Raw genomic sequence first — 12,880 nt, forward strand, 5'->3', positions numbered from 1 at the left:
CAACTTTTGCGTATTTTCTGTGATATTTACGTTAATTCGCACAACTTTTTTGTACTTTGCGACAATTTGCGCAACAATTGTTCGTTTCAATGCGTACATTTCAGAACTTTTGGATCGTAAGTATGAAATCTTATCGTATTCGAACGGACGGAATTTTCGTGACTTTTGCAATCATCAGAAATTATCGGATTTCATGATTTGGATTCGTACTTTAGTGAATGTGCCCCTAAGTGGCACCAGTGAAAGCAGCTGACTAGAAATGAGCAAAATGATGCATTGGTATCCATGTAGCGCACGTATGGAGCACTGGGGACAGGACAAGCTGAAGTTTTGCTCCGTATATGAGCCAAGTTTAGGTGCGTCTGGGCATAATACCGTGCCTAAACTTGTGCCACCCTAGCCTCTGTGACTTTGCCACTAATCCGGGCCTGGGACTAGCAACCTGGAATCCTTTGCACCTACCTTTGGAAACCAGAAATGGATCATCTCTAGTCATAAATTTATAGATAAAGATTTGTTCTTTCTACAAATTGCAGAGGCCCCTCACTGGACTAATCATGTGACTGCTGGAACAGGCCAATCAGGGTGATGTCTGTACGGGCAACACTAAGGGGAAATTCACAAAAGTGGAAATAGCTGTTTTTGGAGTAAAAGAAGAAATACTTTCTCCATATTAACAGAAATCCACCTGAATTCCGACTTAACTGCCACTTTTCACTTGGTGAAAGACAGTTTATTGACAGATAGATAGAATTTTTCTTTACATAGTTACATAGGGTTGAAAAAAGACCAGAGTCCATCAAGTTCAACCCTTCCAAGTAAACCCAGCACCCACAGCCTATACTTACCAATCTATCCACTCACATACAGACCCATACTGACCTATCTATCCACTCACATACAGACCCATACTGACCTATCTATCCACTCACATACAGACCCACACTGACCTATCTATCCACTCACATACAGACCCATACTTACCAATCTATCCACTCACATACAGACCCACACTGACCTATCTATCCACTCACATACAGACCCACACTGACCTATCTATACACTCACATACAGACCCATACTGACCTATCTATCCACTCACATACAGACCCACACTGACCTATCTATCCACTCACATACAGACCCACACTGACCTATCTATCCACTCACATACAGACCCATACTGACCTATCCACTCACATACAGACCCACACTGACCTATCTATCCACTCACATACAGACCCACACTGACCTATCTATCCACTCACATACAGACCCATACTGACCTATCTATCCACTCACATACAGACCCATACTGACCTATCTATCCACTCACATACAGACCCATACTGACCTATCTATCCACTCACATACAGACCCACACTGACCTATCCACTCACATACAGACCCATACTGACCTATCTATCCACTCACATACAGACCCACACTGACCTATCTATCCACTCACATACAGACCCACACTGACCTATCTATCCACTCACATACAGACCCACACTGACCTATCTATCCACTCACATACAGACCCACACTGACCTATCCACTCACATACAGACCCACACTGACCTATCTATCCACTCACATACAGACCCACACTGATCTATCTATACACTCACATACATAAACTATATATACAACCACTAATACTAACGGTAGGTATTAGTATCACAATAGCCTTGGGTAAAAAAAATCATCCTCAAACATTCTTTTTTGACATTTTTAGAACTCAGTAAAACTCTTCCCCAAATCAGATCACTACTCTACTCATCTACTCTGCTTTGTTTTAGGGAATATACGGTATTAGGGAATATATTGTACAAATCTTTATTTAATGAGAAGTAAAGCCTGCCAGGCTGCTTTGGTGTTGCTTTGATATTTTGGTGGTGATTTTGACACATACAGGTATAGGACCCATTATCCAGAATGCTCGGGACCAAGGGTATTCCGGATAAGGGGTCTTTCCGTAATTTGGATCTCAATACCTTAAGTCTACTAAAAAATCAATAAAACATTAATTAAACCCAATAGGATTGTTTTGCATCCAATAAGGATTAATTATATCTTAGTTGGAATCAATTACAAGGTTCTGTTTTATTATTACAGAGAAAAGGGAATCATTTAACCATTAAATAAACCCAATAGGGCTGTTCTGCCCCCAATAAGGGGTAATTATATCTTAGTTGGGATCAAGTACAGGTACTGTTTTATTATTACAGAGAAAAGGGAATCATTTAACCATGAAATAAACCCAATAAGGCTGTTCTGCCCCAATAAGGGGTAATTATATCTTAGTTGGGATCAAGTACAGGTACTGTTTTATTATTACAGAGAAAAGGGAATCATTTAACCATTAAATAAACCCAATAGGGCTGTTCTGCCCCCAATAAGGGGTAATTATATCTTAGTTGGGATCAAGTACAGGTACTGTTTTATTATTACAGAGAAAAGGGAATCATTTAACCATTAAATAAACCCAATAGGGCTGTTCTGCCCCAATAAGGGGTAATTATATCTTAGTTGGGATCAAGTACAGGTACTGTTTTATTATTACAGAGAAAAAGGAAATCAGTTTTAAAATTCTGAATTATTTTAAAATGGAGTCTATGGGAGACGGGCATTCCGTAATTCGGAGCTTTCTGGATAACGGGTTTCCGGATAAGGGGTCCGATACCTGTATAAGTCAGAGATCTCCATAAAACTATACCTTTTTGGTACTGGCACATATATGAAACATGCAGATTTCTAAATCAGTTGTATTTTCACACGTAAAATAAATCATGTTAGTGACAGATATTCTTTTTATTTATTTATTATTTTTGTAGACCCCGGGGTGAAAGATTTCATCACTAGTTGCAGCCAACAGCTACAAAGCATTACATGTGGCATCATTATAGCACTATACGGCTCTGAGAGGCAACACAGCTGTGTAACTATTCCTATATCAAGGTACAATAACAACACCGCACAAAATTGTAACAGATTTACCCAATCATTTATTTGATTTGTATTTAACTTTATATGAGAGAATCGTTTATTAAAGCAACACTGTCATGGGAAAACATGTTTGTTACAAAACCCATCAGTTAATAGAGCTTCTCCAGCAGAATCCTGCATTGTAATCTGTTTCTCCCATGGGGCTAGCCATATTCTTCATTTCCCAGGGTGCCACAGCCATGTGACCTGTGCTCTGATAAACTTCAGTCACACTTTACTGCAGCGCTGCAAGTTGGAGTGATAGCACCCCCCCCCTCCCAGCAGCCGATCAGCAGAGCAATGGGAAGGGAGCAAGACAGCAGCTCCCAGTAGGTATCAGAATAGCACTCAATAGTAAGAAATCCAAGTCCGGCTTGGGACTCCTCCAGTTACATGGGAGTAGGAGAAACAATAGGTTATCTAAAAGCAGTTCTAATCTGAAGTACCCCATAAAAATCATGACAGAATCCCTTTAAAGTAGGCATAAATTGTATTTTTAATTCATAATCCACACAGCCACTGTCTCGAAAATAAATAAAATAAATAAATTAAAATCTGATTGGTATAAAAATATTTGCTAAAGCTAAACACTGTTAATTCCCCCTTCCTAGAAAATATTCAGCACCCAAGCAGGGTTATATTTCAGTGTTCCTATAATAAATATTAGACTGAAATGTGTTCGATTACTTCCCAAGCGATAGTCACATAATAAAAAACGATTTCATAGGCCCCTATCTATAGACAAGATAAAGCAGTGCCATACTAATTAAATTCTTACAAAAAGCATGAATGTTATTAGTGCAGACGCAATGGCTGCTGGGAGGAGGAATCCAGGATGGGGGTGAAAGGCTCCATTGGTGCACTTAATGCTTGAACTGACATTCAGGGATTTAAAGATGGAGGCTTCGCTTGAGATGGCAATATCACAGATACTTTTAGATGCACAGCCACGGATGGACACAGGGCCAGACATACCTGTAGAGAGTAAATATGAAATGATTAATGTAAACAATAAAAGCAGCGTTCAAACCCAGCCCCCCCTGAAGTTGTCCATGTATAGCCCACCCCGGAGCAGCAGGAAGTCAAGTGTAGGAGATATGAAATAGTTAATTCCCCCTACCCAGGGCCATCAAGGGAACCCAAGCCCTGTGATTGGATGGTTTTCTAGTTGCCCAAGCTTTATTGTTCCCTATAAAAGGGGGAGGAACTTATCGATCTTCCTGAGAGTGAACTTTTGTAAAGGGAAACTATACCCCCAAACAATGTAGGTCTCTCAAAAAATATATCACATAAACAGCTCATATGTAAAACCCTGCTTCATGTAAATAAACCATTTTCATATAAATATACTTATTTAGCAGTATGTGCCATTGGGTAATCCTAAATAGGAAACTGCCATTTTAAGTACTAAGGGCCGCCCCCTGGGATCATAGGAGTCACAGTGCACACAAACAAGCCAAGGCACACATACATGCTAGGCCCCATCAGCCAATGAATGGGCAGAGTTCTGCCTTTTACTCCCACACTACTTCCTGTTACAGTTAGAGCTGCATCACTTCCTGTCAGCTGATTTCTGAGGGAGCACACAGCCCATCACTAAATGGCGGCTCGAGGGAAAGGATGTAAAAGGGCAATATTTACTGATATATATATTCTAGTTTGGAATATATATCTCTGATCAGCTGATCTCTGAGGGAGCACACAGCCCATCACAAAATGGCGGCTCAAGGGCAGGGGCAATATTTACTGACAAAGATAAATAAATGATACACGTTTACCTGGCACTGTTGATGTTTCTGAATAGCACATACGTTCATTCCCGGTGCACTTCATGGTGTCCCCAGTCTTACACGGATCAGAATTCATTGATACACATGCCGGACATACCACCCCATTGGGTTGATTCGCATCTGATACTGTAAGAAAGAAAGTGTCTCAGTTTATATAATACATATTCTATCCAGCAATGCTTTCATTTAAAGGGCAAGTACTTAGTTGTGGAGTATGAAGAGTGCTGCATATAACCCTATTTAGCTAGTTATGCCCCAAATCCATCATGCCAGACCAGTCATGCTCGGTCATACCCCATGTAAACTTCTTATTATGGGATAAGCACCAAATAAAAGCCACTTGGGAGAAAATAAAAAGTTTGGGGGCAGCCCCCCAATGAGGGAGAAGAGAATAAAGACATGGGTATTGCAATATAATATTATGGGTTGTTCTAATATGGTATTATATGTGTACAAAGATGACACAGGAATCTTCCCTTGAAAAGAAGTTACTGGGTTATATAGTACAAGTAATTCTGGGTGATAAACTGCATTGCTATGGGTGTACCAAGATGGCGGCTTTGCAGCTCTATACTGAATAAGTAATAGTTTTTCTACAACTATCAGCTACCCCATCAGCTCAATGCTGGGAGTTAAAGCTGAAATGATGATGGTTGGACATCCCCATATTATTGTAACCAATTAGGGCTGTGGCACACAGGGTGTAGAGTCCAAATACTCATTTCAGCCATGGGAAAAGCACCTTCATCCACCTCAAACATTAGTAGCAAAGCTGCCATGCATTTCCCTTTCTAGTAATGGATTTGGGCACTTGTTCACCATCTTAAATACACTGGTGTGCCTTTGTTTGGGGCCACTACATCCCTAATTGTACCCCAAAAGTGGTAAAGAAATGAACACAACTAGTTGCCCTAACAGACATAGCAGTGATCCCCAACCAGTGGCTCGGGGGCAACATGTTGCTCACCAACCCCTTGGATGTTGCTCCCAGTGGCCTCAAAGCAGGTGTCATTTTTACATTTCTGGCTTGGAGGCAAGTTTTGGAATCCCAGAGACACAGTTTTACTCCAAGTAGAACCTCCTGTAGGCTGAAAGTCCCCATAGGGCTACCCAACAGCCAATCACAACCTTTATTTGGCATCCTGAAGGAGCTTTTTCATGCTTGTGTGGCTCCCCAACACATCTGAGTGTGGCTCATGAGTGAAAAAGGTTGGGGATCCCTGACAAATAGGAATGGGTTACATTAGTAATGGTACCTACGTGTGGGTGGAGCTGGAGTGCACTTGTCCGTGGAGCAGCAGGATGAGGCGAATGCCACCTTTGTAGATGGAGGAAAACTCATACCCCCAGATATATCACACTCATTTTGTGGTGCACAGGAACTTGCAAACATGTTAACGTTGTTCATCTCAGCTGTAACGAAAGCAAAAAAATGCATTTATTAACGCAGGGCTACCATCAAACAAACGTTCATTTATTCCCCTATCAGTCTTACATAATTGCTTAGGCCTCATTTATTAAATTGAGCAAAGTAAGCAAAAAAATCAGCACAATGAGCACAATTAGTGTTTTATTTCCAGCACTTCAACATATTCCCCCGTGCTGAAATTCTGTGCAAACTGTTGGTGCTATCAGTTATCATAATACACATAAAGGAGCCCTGTATATTATACTTGATCAGCCGCAGCTACAAAGGGGGTCATACATGGTCCGACCCTGTACAGTATCTGACCCCGCTGAGCCTCCCTAACCCCCCACAGGGGCCTCCCTAACCCCCCCGCTGAGCCTCCCTAACCCCCTGCAGGGGCCTCCCTAACCCCCCCGCTGAGCCTCCCTAATCCCCCGCAGGGCCTCCCTAACCCCCCCGCTGAGCCTCCCTAATCCCCCGCAGGGCCTCCCTAACCCCCCCCGCTGAGCCTCCCTAACCTCCCGCAGGGCCTCCCTAACGCCCCCGCTGAGCCTCCCTAACCCCCCGCAGCGCCTCCCTAACCCCCCCGCTGAGCCTCCCTAACCCCCCGCTGAGCCTCCCTAACCCCCCGCTGAGCCTCCCTAACCCCCCGCAGGGTCCCCCACCTAACGTCCTCCCCTAATCGTGTAAGTTTAACACGTCAGGGGAGGAATAGTCGCCTGGGGGATCGCTGGCAAGGGTCGGGTCTGGGCCGTCGGGGGCCCACCGTGGTTTTTCCCGGTGTCCCGGCGGCCCAGTCCGACCCTGTCCAAGGTGCATAGATATTAGTAGGGATCATCCAGTAAGCACATTTATAATAAAAATTGTGCCCTTCACAGTGAAGGGCAAACACAGAGCCCCCCATACACAGAGCCCCCCATACACAGTACCCTTTATACACAGAGCCCCCCATACACAGTACCCTTTATACACAGAGCCCCCCATACACAGTGCCCCCCATACACAGAGCCCCCCCATACACAGTGCCCCCCATACACAGTGCCCCCCATACACAGTGCCCCCCATACACAGAGCCCCCCCATACACAGTGCCCCCCATACACAGAGCCCCCCATACACAGTGCCCCCCATACACAGTGCCCCCCATACACAGAGCCCCCCATACACAGAGCCCCCCATACACAGTGCCCCCCATACACAGAGCCCCCCATACACAGATCCCCCCATACACAGTGCCCCCTATACACAGAGCCCCCCAATACACGCTCCGACTCCTTGCGCTGCTTCTCTCCTTATGTGGCTCCTTCTCCGGCGGTCCCAGGCCCTTTTATAAGGTTGCGCCCCGTGTGTACGTGTGACGTCATTACGCACGGGCGCAACCTTATAAAAGGGCCAGGCACCGCCAGAGAAGGAGCCACATAAGGAGAGAAGCAGCGCAAGGAGTCGGAGCGCTCAGCTTAAACCTTCTCATCCTGCTGTCGCGGATCGTTCTATGAATGTCCCGCATTTCCGTAATCTATTACGGAAATGCGGGACATTCAGGGAACTATCCGGGACAGCGGGATGCGCTATAGAAAGCGGGAAACTTGTAGGGTCAAGATCTGGCCAATTTCAGGCCAGATGTAGGTCGGGCAGGCCCGTCGTTAGTGCCCATATACGGGCCGACTAGCTGCCGATAATCAGCCCGTGTATGGCCACCTTTAGTCTGGACTTTGATCTTTGTCTACCCCTTCAGTTCTGACCTTGGATTTATCTAGGGTTTCCACCTCTGGCGGCTTTTTTTGCCCTGCCTAGCAGGGGATGGGTGGTGATGTCACAGGGGCAAGAAAGAGGCAGGGCAGTGATGTCATGGGGCGAGGAAGAGGCAGGGCGGTGATGTCACTGGGTGGGGCTACAACACAGCGACCTGTCATTGGCCGGTCGCCGTGTCAATCTCAGTGAGTCCTGCCCAAGTTTTGACCCAGACAGCCCTTCCAAAAACCAGACTGTCCTGGTCAAATGGGCGCCAGTGGTTCTTAACCTTGAAACCATGAGCTGTTTATTTACACAGCCACTTAGGAGTAATTACAGCATAGAATAGGTAGGTAGTAGCATTTCACAGAACAGGCAGTACTTACAAGGAATAGTCACAATGACCCTTTAGCTGCAGGGCACAATGGGTTAACTCCCAGCTTTCAGGTATATGTTTCTAGTGGAAGCTGGGGGATCACTATCTAACCCTAGGTCTGTACACTGTTAACCCTACTCTGGGCAGTGTTATACCCGGGATTATAATCCCTCTACAATTCCTTGTCGGCGCCAAAATGCTGCTCACTAAATAGCCCTGCCTGTCTATCACACCTAGTGTGACCTATAACAAGAGCTGCCTATTCTGTCTGGACCTACCTATTCCCAGATTCCCCAATATCTCCCCACCTGCTTTTTCAGGCAGAGAGCTTCACAAAATGGCCTCCAGCCTCATGGTTGCTCAGCCTTTTATACAACAGTGCCACCTTATGGCCAAACTGTGGAAATGCACCAAAAGGTCATGCTATGACCGAGGGACAAGGGACTTACTTCCCATTACATTCAGGACCCTTCATAGCTGTCCAAATACAAGGGCACCACAGAGTTAGAAAATAGACATTAATAGTAGGACTATATATCTGGTTTAACTGGGGTCAACTTACTGTTGCAGGCTTTTACTAAACATGGCAATCAGACAGTATTTGAAATTTATATGCACTCATTTCTCCTCCCACAAATGTCCCTATAGACTGCTGGGTATTGTATACACTTTGCTGTTGTGTTTAATATAATCTTATTAATAAAGCAAACACGGGAATACATTTTTTTCCAATCAATGGTACCTACGTATGGAAACTCTTATTGCCAGGGATGCACAGACTTCATTGGATGCGCAGGTCACACTGGGTCCAGAGCAGGTTGTTCCACCCTGTGTCAGACATTTTGTGCAACTCAGAGAATAACCTAAAAGGAGAAATTTTATACATTGAAAATTAATCCCTAGGAAAAGAGCAGTGCTGAAGCACCTTGACAAGCAGAACTTGTCAAGGGGGCTGTTCCTGCTGAATTGTGCTTAGTACAGGGGAATCCCTATGTGCCATAGTTTTATGGTATCTCTCTGTACAGGCTATGAGCAAACTTAGGGGGCTGTTCCTGCTGAATTGTGCTTAGTACAGGGGAATCCCTATGTGCCATAGTTTTATGGTATCTCTCTGTACAGGCTATGAGCAAACTTAGGGGGCTGTTCCTGCTGAATTGTGCTTAGTACAGGGGAATCCCTATGTGCCATAGTTTTATGGTATCTCTCTGTACAGGCTATGAGCAAACTTAGGGGGCTGTTCCTGCTGAATTGTGCTTAGTACAGGGGAATCCCTATGTGCCATAGTTTTATGGTATCTCTCTGTACAGGCTATGAGCAAACTTAGGGGGCTGTTCCTGCTGAATTGTGCTTAGTACAGGGGAATCCCTATGCTGCCTTTGTTAAGGCTATGGGCAAAAATAGGAAGCAGCTTATGATGAATTGTGCCTAATACAGAGCTTTATTGTACTGAGCTGGCAATGAGTACATACTGGGTGCTGTTCCTGCAGGTACTGTTTTATTATTACAGAGAAAAGGGAATCATTTAACCATGAAATAAACCCAATAGGGCTGTTCTGCCCCAATAAGGGGTAATTATATCTTAGTTGGGATCAAGTACAGGTACTGTTTTATTATTACAGAGAAAAGGGAATCATTTAACCATTAAATAAACCCAATAGGGCTGTTCTGCCCCAATAGGGGGTAATTATATCTTAGTTGGGATCAAGTACAGGTACTGTTTTATTATTACAGAGAAAAGGGAATCATTTAACCATTAAATAAACCCAATAGGGCTGTTCTGCCCCAATAAGGGGTAATTATATCTTAGTTGGGATCAAGTACAGGTACTGTTTTATTATTACAGAGAAAAGGGAATCATTTAACCATTAAATAAACCCAATAGGGCTGTTCTGCCCCAATAAGGGGTAATTATATCTTAGTTGGGATCAAGTACAGGTACTGTTTTATTATTACAGAGAAAAGGGAATCATTTAACCATTAAATAAACCCAATAGGGCTGTTCTGCCCCAATAAGGGGTAATTATATCTTAGTTGGGATCAAGTACAGGTACTGTTTTATTATTACAGAGAAAAGGGAATCATTTAACCATTAAATAAACCCAATAGGGCTGTTCTGCCCCAATAAGGGGTAATTATATCTTAGTTGGGATCAAGTACAGGTACTGTTTTATTATTACAGAGAAAAGGGAATTATTTAACCATGAAATAAACCCAATAGGGCTGTTCTGCCCCAATAGGGGGTAATTATATCTTAGTTGGGATCAAGTACAGGTACTGTTTTATTATTACAGAGAAAAGGGAATTATTTAACCATGAAATAAACCCAATAGGGCTGTTCTGCCCCAATAAGGGGTAATTATATCTTAGTTGGGATCAAGTACAGGTACTGTTTTATTATTACAGAGAAAAGGGAATCATTTAACCATGAAATAAACCCAATAGGGCTGTTCTGCCCCAATAAGGGGTAATTATATCTTAGTTGGGATCAAGTACAGGTACTGTTTTATTATTACAGAGAAAAGGGAATCATTTAACCATGAAATAAACCCAATAGGGCTGTTCTGCCCCAATAAGGGGTAATTATATCTTAGTTGGGATCAAGTACAGGTACTGTTTTATTATTACAGAGAAAAGGGAATCATTTAACCATTAAATAAACCCAATAGGGCTGTTCTGCCCCAATAGGGGGTAATTATATCTTAGTTGGGATCAAGTACAGGTACTGTTTTATTATTACAGAGAAAAGGGAATCATTTAACCATTAAATAAACCCAATAGGGCTGTTCTGCCCCAATAGGGGGTAATTATATCTTAGTTGGGATCAAGTACAGGTACTGTTTTATTATTACAGAGAAAAAGGAATTATTTAACCATGAAATAAACCCAATAGGGCTGTTCTGCCCCAATAGGGGGTAATTATATCTTAGTTGGGATCAAGTACAGGTACTGTTTTATTATTACAGAGAAAAGGGAATTATTTAACCATGAAATAAACCCAATAGGGCTGTTCTGCCCCAATAAGGGGTAATTATATCTTAGTTGGGATCAAGTACAGGTACTGTTTTATTATTACAGAGAAAAGGGAATCATTTAACCATGAAATAAACCCAATAGGGCTGTTCTGCCCCAATAAGGGGTAATTATATCTTAGTTGGGATCAAGTACAGGTACTGTTTTATTATTACAGAGAAAAGGGAATCATTTAACCATGAAATAAACCCAATAGGGCTGTTCTGCCCCCAATAAGGGGTAATTATATCTTAGTTGGGATCAAGTACAGGTACAGTTTTATTATTACAGAGAAAAGGGAATCATTTAACCATGAAATAAACCCAATAGGGCAGTTCTGGAAAATAAATATTTTCCTACATGGTAGAAACCCCTCCTGTAAATGTTGCCCTGAAGACCCTGATTCCTTTGAAAAGGCACAAAGGACACTGCAGGGAAATAGGCTACTATTTTATTAGTGGTCCTTTATCACATTTGGTGTCTTAATGGGTGCTGTATACCCAGGCACCCCAAAAGCTGGTGTTTGGCTTAGTGTTACACACCTGGGACCCACCCAAAATCTTCAACAGCCCCTTAGTTTGAGCAAATGGACATTGGGCACCTAAAACAGACAGGGATAATGCTTCCTATCTATTTCTAATTATTAATTTACCATTACATATTAGGAAGAAACCTATATAATCTGTAACATGAGATGAATCTGTAGGTTTTCCTTACCGGTTGCCACAAAGGCTAAGAGGGTGTAGATGGGTGCCAGGGTGCTGCTCATTTCCAGCGATGGGTTCCTTTCAGTAATGACCCTGATAAGAGAATAAAGGATAAACCCAAGTCTGGGAACCTTCTATTTATCCACTTGATTTCGGGAAGGGAGGGGACAGTATAACAGGGAGTAATATGATTCCCACCTGGCACAGAGAAACCTCAAACAAACAGCAAAAAAAGTTTCATGACGTAAGGGCAAGCGGTGCCCATGTCTGACAGCATTGCCCTGGCAACTTAGTTGTAACTACAAAAATAAGATTTAGTCTGATGAAAGGAAATGTCACTGTAGGCATCTTGCCAATAAGCTACAATAGTTTTAAAGTTATTTACAAATTGACGGTAATTGCTTGGGACGGACACTATTTGTTTATTTGAACGCAACATTTTTGTTCCCCAATTTGTCTAATGAAGCTTAATTATTGCCCCCCAAAGGTTTGCACTTCTCACCCAGGAAGCTCATTATCACTAGTGATGGGCGAAATGTTTCGCCAGGCATGGATTCGCGGCGAATTTCTGTGTTTCGCGAAATGGATAAAAAAATGTGCAAAAATTGTCGCGCCCGACAAAATAATAGCCGAGCGACGAAAGAATAGCAACGGGCGACACATGAATAGCAACGGGCGACAAAAGAATAGCCACGGGCGACAAAAGAATAGCTGTGCGACGAAAGAATAGCCGTGAGCGACAATTTTTTTTGACATGCAACATTTTTGCCGTTTTGTGAATTTTCCGTTTCGCCATTTCCGAAATTTTTAGAGCGTGAAAAACGAGCTAGAAAAAAAGATACCCATTGACTTCAATGCACTTTGCATGA

The 12,880-nt window shown here is 43.0% G+C and overlaps 1 protein-coding gene across 1 annotated transcript; it reads right to left on the minus strand.

The window, feature by feature from the left end:
* Window positions 1–3,462: 3,462 nt before the first annotated feature.
* On the minus strand, window positions 3,463–12,106 carry LOC101734259 (phospholipase A2 inhibitor subunit gamma B). Its single transcript, XM_031906786.1, has 5 exons — window positions 12,022–12,106; window positions 9,042–9,158; window positions 6,042–6,194; window positions 4,770–4,907; window positions 3,463–3,966 (listed from the first exon to the last, which is right to left on the minus strand). Exons 1-5 carry the CDS (start codon window positions 12,071–12,073, stop codon window positions 3,758–3,760), a joined length of 669 nt encoding a protein of 222 aa, XP_031762646.1. The 5' UTR covers window positions 12,074–12,106; the 3' UTR covers window positions 3,463–3,757.
* Between the last annotated feature and the right edge of the window lie 774 nt (window positions 12,107–12,880).

The sequence above is a fragment of the Xenopus tropicalis genome, chromosome 7 (genome assembly GCF_000004195.4).
Source record: "Xenopus tropicalis strain Nigerian chromosome 7, UCB_Xtro_10.0, whole genome shotgun sequence".
In the NCBI taxonomy this organism is placed as follows: domain Eukaryota; kingdom Metazoa; phylum Chordata; class Amphibia; order Anura; family Pipidae; genus Xenopus; species Xenopus tropicalis.

Excerpts from the sequence above, each read along its gene's own strand:
- LOC101734259 (XM_031906786.1), bottom strand. The coding sequence starts at position 12,073 with ATGAGCAGCACCCTGGCACCCATCTACACCCTCTTAGCCTTTGTGGCA. Across the intron at positions 6,195-9,041 it reads GGCAATAAGAGTTTCCATAC|CTGAGATGAACAACGTTAAC; the intron begins GTAGGTACCATT and ends CTTTCGTTACAG. Across the intron at positions 3,967-4,769 it reads AGAAACATCAACAGTGCCAG|GTATGTCTGGCCCTGTGTCC; the intron begins GTAAACGTGTAT and ends TACTCTCTACAG.